The sequence below is a fragment of the Chamaea fasciata genome, unplaced genomic scaffold (assembly GCF_029207755.1).
Source record: "Chamaea fasciata isolate MVZ Bird 193981 ecotype frontalis unplaced genomic scaffold, bChaFas1.0.hap1 SCAF_15, whole genome shotgun sequence".
Taxonomy (NCBI): Eukaryota; Metazoa; Chordata; class Aves; order Passeriformes; family Sylviidae; genus Chamaea; species Chamaea fasciata.
Window position 1 is genome coordinate 5,747,757 of NW_027094100.1, and position 12,123 is coordinate 5,759,879.

General features: G+C 49.3%; 1 protein-coding gene across 1 annotated transcript in view; it reads left to right on the plus strand.

Annotated features, from left to right (window-relative positions):
* Positions 1–4,232: 4,232 nt before the first annotated feature.
* The window catches only part of ACSL6 (acyl-CoA synthetase long chain family member 6), a 46,526-nt gene continuing 38,635 nt past the window's right edge, over positions 4,233–12,123 (plus strand). Inside the window, exon 1 of the mRNA XM_066197558.1 lies at positions 4,233–6,281. Coding sequence (XP_066053655.1) covers positions 6,245–6,281 — 37 coding nt within the window. The 5' untranslated portion in view covers positions 4,233–6,244. The remainder of the gene's footprint in view (positions 6,282–12,123) is intronic.

Genomic DNA, 12,123 nt, shown 5'->3' on the forward strand with positions numbered 1-12,123 from the left:
GTTAATTAGGTCTTCACTCTTCAATTTTCTTATCAGTCCTTTCCGGACTAGATGTCTTCAACTTTGCAAGAGGTGGCATGTGAGGGTAGATGTTCCCAGATGGCCACTGATGTTCCGTTGATATTTCGTTGATGGCTTTTTATCTTTCTGGGTATCTTTGGGCTACTCACACTCAGTTGGTATGTTAAGCCCATCTGCTTAGAGTGATGTTACGTCTCTGAAAAAAAAAATATAGAAAATTCCTTTCTCCAGGCAAAATGATACCTAGCTAGAGAGACAAAATAAAAATTTAAAACTTATATTGTTTCCAACAGTTCAGTGTTTTACTACTTCTCCTGTGGTGGGTGAGCCTTTGCTTGTAAGAGCAGCTGTTGAACCGGGACCTTATCAACACTGACCTCACTGGAAAAGGGCCCTCACCATCCACTGGGGTGCCCCGGGGGAAAACCAGAGGGAGCTTCTCTGAGGGAGCTTCTCGCAGCTGCTTGTGGAACCTGGCTGCTGCTGCACAGCGCTGCTGTCTTCTGCCACTACTTCAGGTTTTGCACGACACTTTAACCAGATACCCGTGTCTGCCAGAGCCCCCGCGATTCCTGCTGTGGCTGAGGAGTTTCTGCTACGCTTTGTTTGCCCCCGCGGGGTGTGGTCCCTGTGCCGTTCCAGCCCCGCTCCGGTTCCGCCATCCTGAGGGCCCGGCCGCCCCGGGGGGTGCAGGGGAAGCCCCTTTTCCCGCCCGCCCGCCATTGCCCACGGGCAGACAGGGCCCCGCCCGCGCCACAGCGCCCCCTGCAGCCGCGGGGGAACCAGTGCACCGCCCTGCCCGGCCCGGAGCCCCCAGCGCCCCTGGCGGCCGTGACCGGAACTGCACCCGAGGGGAACGGCCGCACAGCGCAGGGAAGGCTCCCGGTGGGTTTCTGCTTTGGTTTGTTGTTGGTACCATTGTTGTCCTCTCTTTGCCTTGTTATACACACAGATACCAGCGAAGTGCTGCTATTCCTTTTCCCACATCTTTGCCTGAAATCCCCGTATTCTCAAAGTTATAATAATTTGGAGGCAAGGGGGCTGCATTTTCCATTCCAAGGGGGGGTTACTGCCTTCCTTGGCAGACACCTGTCTTTCCAACCAAGACACCAACACAGCTCAGTTTTAGGTAAAACTGCTCTCCATAACTCCAGGTAATCTCATTCAGAATTATCTTCAGGAAAATGTTCAAATAGCTCCTTGGATCTGAGAGCAGCTTGTGGCTAGCCTGTGAACACCAGCTTGTGAAAGGTCACCCAAGTTGTGCCAGTGTGTCCTGATGTCCCCTGAACCTGTGCTCACTGTGGGTGTCCCTTGTGCACCCACTCACGTTGCTACAGGGCAGGAACACCCGCCACTAAACCAGGTTGCTCCAAGCCCTGTCCACCCTGGTCTTGAACACTTCCAGGGATGGGACAGAAACAGCTTTGCTGTGCAGCCTGTGCCAGGGGCTCACCACCTTCATAGGGAACCAGGGTTTTGAGGTGCCGGGGGAGCCATCCCCAGTGACCTCCTCCCTCTGTCTGCTTGGAATACCCTGCTTTCTTTCTGCCTGAAAAGTGTCTTTTTGTGCCGCTGCCTCCTCCAGCCTGAATCTCCTGCAGCTGAGAGGCTGCTGAGGGTGGTGTGATGCACTGACCTGCCAACAGCAATTCAGGGCTGTGTTTCTTTTCAGAGAAGGCATTTGCATATCCTCTGTTCACTTTATTTGGTTAAATATATTTGAAAAGGCAAAAGCTCTGGGTCATTGAGACTGCAGAATGAGCTGTCTGGGGGCCTCCTCCATCTTAACCCTTTTGGAACCTTGCTCCAGCATCCTGCAGACTTAAAATGTCCAGAAAAAGATTTTATGGTGGCTGTTTTTGCAGCAGGTATGGGGAAGGAGGCTGGAGACAGGGAAAGCCCTGACAGAAGTCAGCAAAAATGTGCCATCTACCTTTGAACTGGAAATGCATTTGTGTGCAGCCACAGACTGACTTGCAGAGGGTTCACAAAATTTAGCGCAGACAGAAATGTCTTCAGGATGACTTGAAAGTACCTGTGAAAACAGGAGAGCAAAAGCAAGTTACAGCAGTGTCAGGCACAGAAAGGTTCAGGGTGCCTCAGGGTGTGAGATCAGCAAAGGGAACTTTCTGAAAACAAAAATAGGAATAACTAATTGCTGCTTTAGTTAACAAAATAAATAAAAAACCCTGAAGCAACAACAAAGATTCTGAAACATAAACCGTGTGTTTAAAAAGCATTCAAACAATGTAACTGCTTGTTATTAGTGTCAGGAGAAAAAAAAATATTTCAGTGAAGTGTTTAATTTGGAATATTTAAGGACATCTCAAATCATAGCCCAACCACAGATTTCTCAAAAACCCTCCATGAAATGATGCCAAATCCCCTCTTTCCCCTCATTTTCTAGCACAGTGCTAGGCTCTTGCAGCCAGGGGAACGGAAACTGGGTGTGGGATGTGTTTGGGGTCTCTGGCTGGTGGATGCCAGCCCTGCCGACATGCCGGGCTGCAGGAGAGATCCCTTTGGACTGGGCCCGGACACAGCCCCTGCACCTCACTGTGTGCTGCACCTACCACACTCAGCTGCAATGTGCAGACTGTGCTTCTGGATGCCTGTAAAGTGTTTTGAGGATGACAGCTGGGAAGAGATGCATAAGCAATAAATTCATCATCTTGGGTTTATTTTTGTTACCATGCCATCAGTTGGCATCCCTGTGGTGTAAGGAAATTGAGGGCTGGAAGGAGAGGAGGTAGAAACTTGCCCAGTAACATAATATTAATGTTCCTAATTTTTGAATTAATCCTCTGTTTGTGCTGTATGCTTCTTTCCTGCTGCTTTTCAGCAGCAGTCAAAAATATAGGCTGTATAAACATAAAAGCATAATATCAGACCAGAAGATATAGAAAAGAAAAGAAAACCACTAAAAAGAAACACAATGGAGTAAAGTTCCCCTTTCTTACATATTATTTGAATTAGTGGCTGTTTTTTATTCTCCTTAAAGCATGATTTTCCATGGCTGGGCCTTCAGGAATGTAGAGATACTGTTGGCAGATTTCTGTTCTGTAACTGAAGCTATCAGTCTGGTTTATGGGAATGTCCTGAAAACCATAGCAGCAGCTTGGGGGTTTTTTTTTCGAGTTATCCGCAGAATTTTGAAGGGCAAAGTGGAACTCTTCCATAGAGCAATGGAATCTCCCAGGCTATCTCAGCTCTGTGTGGTTTTCTGGTGGAACAGCCTCATTTAGCTGCTCTGATGACTCTACATAGAGTCATAGAATAGTGTGTGTTGGAGAGAACCTTTAAAGTTCATCTATTTTAACCCTCCTACAATGAGTAGACATCTTCAATGAGACCAGGTTGCACCAAGTCCTGTCCAACCTCACCCTGAATGTTTTCAGGGCTGAGGTACCCACAGCTGCTCTGGGCAACCTGTGCCAGTGTGTCATCACCTTCCTCATAAAAAAATAATTCCTTATATCTAGTGCGAATTGACCCTCTTTTAGTTTAAAACCATTAAACCGTGTCCTATCCTGTATTCTCTTGGCTATAAGCAGCAATGTTTGAAATTCATCCTTAATCTGTGTTTCTCATTAATTTTGATAGAGTATAAAAGCATAGAGATTCCATAGGTTACTCTCTTTTATAGGACTCTTTAACTTTGTGTTTGGCTGGGAGCATTAAAAGCACTGTGATTTACTGATGTATCTTTTTTTTTTTTCCTGGATGGGTCAGGTCGTAGCCAAATCCCATAGAAGTCCTTTGAAATATTTCCACTGATATTACTGGTAGGTGGGTCTCACTGGGCTTTAGACTGAGTACAAAAAGTGAAGTCTAATTTCCTTTGTACTAGTATAAACATCTCTGCTACTTAATGCTCCAAGGGCCAGTTTGGAGCAGATTTCTACAGAAGCAAAAGTCATCCACATCCTGATTTGAAGCTTGAAGAGTTTTGTGGCTCCTATTGCAAAGATGGGGCTCTGGATTCTCAGCATCTCTGTGCTCAGCCCCACCAGCCCTCAGCTTTCTGTTCTGCAGGGCATGGCTCACACATCTGCAGGACGATCTGAAAACAGACTTGAACTGTTCTCTGTACTCCCATGCCAAAAGATCTCATAGCAAATCCCTGTTTATGGAGAACTGCGTGCTTTCTCTTGGCTGTGAGTCCATAAAATGAGGTTGTCTTTCCATAAAGCCCTGTCCCCATCACTTTGCCCTGCAAATTACTTGGCAGAAAATTCTGGGGCAGGGTAAAGCTTTTATTCAGTGTATTACTTTGAGTATGCTTACATCGTTTTTCCCTTAAGGTAGGCAGCCCACATCCAGCTTCTTCTCTTTGTTCTCCCTCAAATATCTCCAGTGGTTGTTTCAGAGAGTGAGTCCAGATATGTACGTGCAATGAAAGCAAGACAAGAGAAAGAGAATTACAGCTCAGGGTATTTACAGAGGAGGTAAAAGGGTCAGACTCTACCATGAAACGTTTTACTCAATCTCACCATCTTTGCTGAGGGTATATTGCCCATGGTGAGCTTAATCTTGGTAGGGAAGACCAGCCCTTACCAGCAGGAGCTTGAAAGAAGAGCTCCATAGCACAGTATGTTGTTTTAAATCCAGTATTCACGTGAAATCAGGATTCCCACATCCCCTTTAAGGCATTTCATCATGAGCACAGATATGCTGAGACTGTGGGCTACTGGCACTGAAACTCCCAGCCAGCCCAGGGCTGTTCACACACCTGAAATATTTTCCTGACTACAAAGATTCTGTCAATCTGTGGCTCATAAGGAACAAAGGGGCAGGAATCCGAGTTGATGAATATTTCTGAGGTCCCATTAAGCCAGCACTGTGATGCTGATTTGGACCTGCAGACCATTCAGTCTAATGCTTCCTGCCCTACCCTGGCACTTCAATGAATTAAGCCTGATTGCAGAACACCCCCCCACCTGACCCAAAGGAGTAATATTTGACAATCTTGCCTGAAATCTCATTAAATAGTCTCTTCATTCATGGGTGTTAAGTTCTTTGAGAATTCTCCATTATGAATTCCAATATCACAAGTAAAATTTAGGACAGGTCAGACAGAAACTTCATTAACTATGGTAATAGTGAGTCTTCAGACAGCTTCTCTCCCTCTGCTCCCCCCTTTTCTGCTAAAGCGGTTGTGGAGATCCAGCCAGGAAAAAAAGGAGTTGAGGAAAACAATAATTTCAGTGTTAATAATGCCAGATATTCAGCCTCTGGAAAAGCAGACCCCTCATATGCCTTCCTAACAACCAGAGTCCTAAGCAGGAATCGAACAGTAAAAAATGAGCAGTAAATAATGTGATGATATGGAGCAAGGACTCCCAGGGGCCCAGGGGTGGCACACCCGTGTTATCTTTGCTCAGGAACAGGGAGTTGGAAGCTATCAGACACTGTTGGTTTTCAGTTGAAAGGAATGTTCTTGTAGTTAAGAGAGTATTTCAGCCAGATCTCTCAAATGTAAATGCTAATAATTTACCATGACAAATGAATTTCAAAGTTCTGGTCTTGTTATTTGGAGTGTAAATTAGCAAAACCTTCTCTGGGCTGAAACACCAAGGTATTGGGTTTTTTTCTTTCAATATATACAGCAGTATAAGGATGATGTTGACAATAGTTACTATCTTACTATTTTATTGATTTAGGGGATTTGTATTTATTCTACTCGATCATCACAGAATGTTTTGGGTTGGGAGGGTCCCTTAAGGTCATCCAGTTCCAATCCCTCTGCCATGGACAGGGACACCTACCACTATCCCAGGTTGCACCAAGCCCCATCCAACCGGGTCTTGGACATCCAGGGGTGGAGCATACCCAGCTTCTCAGGACAGCCTGCTCCAGTGTCTCACCACCCTCACAGGGAAGAATTTCTTTCCAATATCTAATGTAACCCTGCTCCGTGTCAGTGTGAAGCCATTACCCTTTGTCCTGTCACCATCTGCCCATTTAAATGTCTGCCTATATCTGACCTATGAAGTTTACAGTTCAGGGGACCTGAACTGCTGGCACAGACTTTCTCAGTGTCAGAAACTTTATTTTATGATGACTTTTCCCAAAAAAAAAAAAAAAAAAAAAAAAAAAAAAAAAAAAAAAAAAAAAAAGAGCCGTTTCTAATTTTAAACCGCGCATTTGCAGGAAGGTTTTACACTTTTACACCCAAAAAGCCTTGCTTCGAGTCTGTAAATCCTCCAGTAGGACAGATATGTGCGAAAATACTGCAATATTCAGGAGCGGAGAGGGTGGGTTTCTCCTCTCTGGAAGGCGGCTCCCATGGCCGGGATGTGGAAGCTCAAGGGTTACAGCGGGCATCGCTGCTGCTGCTGCGCTAATACAGCCTAAGCCGATATTAGCCAAGCTTAACTTCTTTCAGGCGTTTGCAGATGCGAGGGGGAGGGCGGTCCCGGAGTCAGCAGTTCTGTGCGGGGAGCGGGAGGGCACAGCCCCGGCCATGAGCTGAGCGGGCTCCGCGGGCACCGGCGGATGGTGAGTCCCGCCCGGGGTTCGTTGTTATTCCTGCGGTGCGTGCGAGGAGCCCGGGGGGGTCCGAGCGCCATCCGGGAGCTGCGTCCGGGCAAGGCTCGGGTGGGTCTGCGAGGACCCCGGGGCTTCCAGACGGGACCCCCATCCCGAGGCCTCCGGGCGGGTCCCGAGGGGCCCGCAGGCTCCACCGGAGCCGGCCTCCGGCACTCCGAGCAGAGCAGGGTGGCCAGAAGCAGCGGAGAGCTGCTGTGCGGAGGGACCCCAGTGCTGCTGGGGTGGGTGGGCTCGTGTCGCGGGGGGAATGCAGGAGGGGCCGGGGGCCGGGGTCTCTGGCACGTGGCTTTGGCAATTTCCCCTTGTTGCGGGTGTTTCCAGCAGCCTTAGTGGGGGGAAAAGCTCCTGCCCTCCTCTGGCTGGAGTTCGCAGCGCTGGAGGGGATGGCCCCGGAGGTCCCGCGTGGGCTGCGGGGCTCCAGAGCGCGGGGTGACAGCCCTGGGGCCCGCAGCCCCTACCTGCACCCCGGGATCAGCCGGGAGGGCAGCCCTACCTGCAGCCAGCCGGGCGTGGGGGCAAGTTCGCTGGGATGCAGAGATGGAGCCCGGCGTCTCGGGCTTCCCTGGAGGACTCTGCCTCTCTTAGTTCACTGCCCCAAACTCTTGACCCTGCGTATCGGGGCTTGTTGCCCACAGCAGGAGCTCTGTGGAGCCCGGTACACCTGTTTAGTTGTGGTTGACCTTGAATCCTGTGTTGAGTTTTGGGCCCCTCACTCCATGAAAGACATTAAGGTGCTGGAGTGTGTCTAGAGAAGGGCAAGGGAGCTGAGCAAGGATGTGGAGCACAAGACTGATAAGGAGCAGCCGGGGGAGCTCAGCCTGCAGAAAAGGAGGCTCAGGAGGGACCTTATCACTCTACAAAGGAAGTCGAAGCTAGGTGGGGAGGTTGGTCTCCTCCCAAGTAACAAATGAAAGAATGACCTCAAAGATGAAATGACCTCAAGGTGTGCCAGGGAAAGTTTAGGTCGGATATTAAGAACAATTTCTTCACCAGAAGAATTTTTCAGCCTGGAAGAGGCTGCCCAGGAGAATGGTGTAGTCGCCATTCGTGGAGGGATTTAACAAACGTGTAGATATGGCACTTTGGGACATGGTTTAGTGGCAAGCCTGGCAGTTCTGGGGGAATAGTTAGACTCTATAATCTGAGAGGGCTATCCCAACCCAAATAACTCTGGGATTCTGTGACATCCTGCTGGTTTCTAGGTTTCTGTGTCTCAACTTTCAGCCGCCCAGACTTCAGTGTAGGCTCTGTGCAATGTATGTCTCTGCCTGAGGGATCTCCCGGAGCTGGTGACAAAACTTGCCTTTGCCAAAGCCAAGTAGCGGTGGTAGGTTGCAAGCATTCAGTGTACTGCGTCATGTTGTTCCTAAATCCATTCTGTGCATTCACTTTCCTCAAACATGGAACCATGAGCATGCTCCATCCACATGGGAAGAGCCTGCTGCTGTGTTGGCTGTGAGAGCTCATGGGGGGTGCACCTTGGTGTCAGAGACAGAACATGAAAACCTTCTCTGAAGCCATGAAATCCCCTATCTGGTCATAGCGTGGTTTCTTGCTTGCTGTATTGTGTATGTGCCTGTTGCTCGTGCGTCTCATCCTTTGGCATGCTGCGGACAGAGAGGGTTGGGGATGTGAAGAGAATGGGAGGATGCTTTCAGTAGTTTTGGGGAGCCTCCTGGAAGGTGGAGAGTCCCTGCCTGCCCCTGGAGGTGTACCATGTGGTGGGTCAGGCATGGCCCCGGGTACAGCTGCAGAGGTGGCTGTGTGCACTGTGTGACCCCCTCAGAAAACCTCCTGCACCTGGGCAGTGAGAGTGTCCCTAACGCCGTGACCCTTTCTGCAGTGATCACTCCACTCTGGTTTTACTGATATCCTGCAAGGGAGAAACATCAAGTCGTGTTCCTTTAAAAGCACGGTGATACTCTCGTGCACACAAGAGATTATTTTGAGAAGCTCTGGCTCTTTGCAGGCAGCGTGCTTCAGTTCTGACTGGAGGCTACTGGCACAGGGCCCAGGCAGGCAGAGGGCACGGCAGGAGCCGGCAGGTTTGTGCAGCGGGCAGGGCTGCTGCATCACGCTGCTCCTGCCCTGACTGCTGCCCCTGCTGCTGTCCCCCACCTGCACTGGGAGGGGGGAGCTGCTTTCCTTTGTGTTTTTGGCACACGGCCTGCCTCTTTATTTTCTTGCCCCTTCCCGCACTGCGAGGTTGCCAAATAAGCCTTGAACAACTTTAAAAGCTGCCTTCAGTTTCTGGTTTGTTTCGGGATAAAACCTGGAGCGGATTCAGGCAGTCACGTTCTGTGTGCACAGGGTCTGGATAAAACTCTGCCTTCTCCATGTGTACTTAACCTATGGTATCCCCTCACTCCTTCCCAACTGTGCAGACAGGGTCCTTTAGAAAAGCACTACAACTACGGGACCAGGTTGGACGGACTCCTGAGCAATCTGACCTAGTGAAGGGCATCTCTGCCCCTTGTGTGGGGGATGGCTGGATGATCTTCAATGTCTCTTCCAACCCATTTGTGATTCCATGAACTTGCAGGGCACTTTCTTGGTAATTAACCTGGTCTAATTACAGTCAGCCTACACTAAGAGAGGGATACAACTATATTTGTTATAGTTAGTGACACTACTGTTACTTTTTTTGTAAGCTTCCCTTTTCAATGTCATCTTGTTTCAGTTTCCAGAGTGACAGTTGTAATACTCTCTTCATGGGCATGTGTTTGACACAGAGCTGGCAGAGCCTTTCAGTCCTCTCTTTTTTCATATGGTTTTGCTTTAACTGCAATGGCAGGTCAGTAAGTATTGGAGCTCTTCAAGTTGTAGGATTGGCATAAAGAGAATTGCTTTTTATAATAATAAAGGTAGTGTTTAGCTAGGATATGGCCCAAACTGTGAGGTCTCTCTCTACATCTGCTGCAGAAAATGAAAATCCGTGATGTGATAATGCACAGGCAGCCTCCTGCAGACAGCAACAGGCCAAGTTTCCAGGATCTTCATGGCTGGAGACAATGCCAGCTGCAGTCTGGCCTGCTTAGCCCTGCTGTGAACACTTGCTACATAACTGTTGATATTGCAGAAGGCAACACAAAATTGAAGCTTGACCAAGTAAGTGTTTTGGTCCAGTCTGAGCTGTCAGAGAGACAATGCAGGCTAACAGCTGGCTTGGAAGTGGTATTCAGAACATTCCTGTTCTTCCCTGTCCTCTGCAGGACTAACTCTAGGAATGCCACTGGGTCATGTCTTGAGCATTATGGAAGATTTTCTGTTATGAGCTTGTTTAGTTTTCTGTGTCACTTTGGAGGAAGCACGCCCAATGCTTGCCTGAATGCCATTGGCTGGCAGGATCCTCAGAGTGTTATTCAGAAACCACTTTATTCTGGTACTGCTGCCAAAAGAAACGGCAGCAATGATCCCAAAAAGGTTTGCAGCTGGATCAGTACTCCTGCACTGGTGCACAAATATTTGTGCTGATGCCTGGGAAAGGCAGGGTGGGTGTGGGAGTGATGGAAGGGGCAGATGGCCAGGAGGATTCCTTGCTCCTGGCAGGCCTGGAATACAGTGGGGCATTCCCAGGCTGTGTGGGCTCCACCAAGTTGTGCTCCAGGCAGGGGGGCAGGTGGGTGTGTGGTGGGTCAGGGAGTCATGCAGGGAGGACATGACCCCACCCTGGCACCAGGATGTCATCTGATCGTGCCAGGTGGGGATTTGCTTGTAAAGTAATTACTTTTTCCTGTACTGTAGCAACAGTTATTTCTGTGCCCCAAGGGCCCCTCATTGCCCAATCCAGCAGTGGTGTGACAGGGGTCATCCATCCTACCCTGCCAGAAGCCAGCAGGAATCAGACCTGTGCATTTTGTGCATGCAGCAGGACAGCAACCAGGGCCAGGGCTGTCCCTTCAACTGTCCCTGTATCATTGTGACCAGTCTCACACAGTGACCCTCCAGATGCAGCCAGAGGCAGGGTGTGAATGGTCATGGAGAGCTGGGAACTGGCCGTGCAGGGACTTGCCTGCATGTGTGTCCTTGTCTGGCAGTGACCTGCTGTGGGGACAGCAGAGCCGGCCCTCAACAGCCAGGGCAATGCATGCTTGTGGTACCAGCTTCTTCCCTGCCTGGCATTGTACCCAAAATCTCCTCGCCTCCACCCAGCCATGGGCTAGGGGCTTTGTAGAGTGAGATCACCACAGAGGGCCTGGCTATGGCATGTTCATGTGGAGAGACTGAAAATGAGCCGGGCAGTGAGCTGAGGAGGGGAGTACATCCCTCCTGGGTGCATTGAAGGATAAGTCCCTTTGTGGTCCCTGCACCTCTGCACTGATACTGCTGCAGAGCCTTCAGGTGACTGGGCTTCTTAGCTGGACCAGGGCCTCTACAGACAGTTCTAAGGTTTATTTAAATTCATTATTTAAAGGCAAACATCAAAACTTCCCCTGGCAACAAGCCATCAAGCTCTTTGCAAAGCACCTTCACATCTCCACTCTGCCAAGCCAGCTGTCGGGGTGCAGCTCCCTTCTCCCTTTCCATTAACTGCTTCTCTTTGTACTCTGCCCCAGATAACTATTTTTATGCCATTCTTTAAGCTGTTTGTTTGCTACCTGACACAGTGTATTCAGGAATCATATAGTATATGGGACAATCAAGCATCAATGTCAGTAAAAAATGAAAAAAGCCAAACCCCAACCCAACAAACCTCATTCTTCACAAGAACTGAAGTCGACAATTGCTTATGGGTACTTCTGGGAAGGGGGGAGCTTTGCAGATCTTCTGTGAGCAGTGTCCAGAACGAAGCCCCAGCCCTGCAGAAGCAGCCCCATGATGCACTGTCAGGATCCAGCCCTGTGAGACAATGCCAGCAGCTCATGGCACTTCAGCATGAGCCCAGAAAACATGTGCAGGGTTCACTGCCACCTGCAAGCTTTGCCATAAGACTGAGTGGCAACTTCTCTCCTGCTTTAGTCACCTCAATGGGATGCCCCTGTGGACTATGCTGCCTGTGAGTCAGGGAAGCAGACAGGGGGTTCAGGCTCTGGTTTCCCCAGATGGAACTTTGCAGTCCCTGTGCTGATTTTGATGCAGTTGTGTGAGCAGGCCCCGGAGAACTGAAGACAGCCAGAAAGCCCCACAACTTTGGTGGTTTGCTTTTCCTTCTGGCTGGGTTATGTTTTAGCTTGGAGGAGTGGCCTGAGCTCACTTGGGATGAGCACACAGAGGCTACACTGGCATAAAGGGAACAAGATGAATATGATGAGGGGGATAGTGGGTGCAAAAATATCCCATGTAGGTTTTCCCATCTGAACTCCGTCCTCTGTAACCACAGGCTGAAATTTTAGCCTGGACAATGAAACCTCATGAGTCTGGTTCATGCTGGTGCTGGGAGCTTTTTTGTTACTGTGCCATAGGCAACTGACAGACCTCAGAGACAGCAGAACTGTTGAGCTTTTCCCTTTTGGTAGGAAACTTGAAGTGCTTGCACGGGCTTCCTGATGCTTTGTTATCCAGAGGAGTGGCAGATTTGGAGCAGATTCCCAGTCAGGGCTTTTCCAT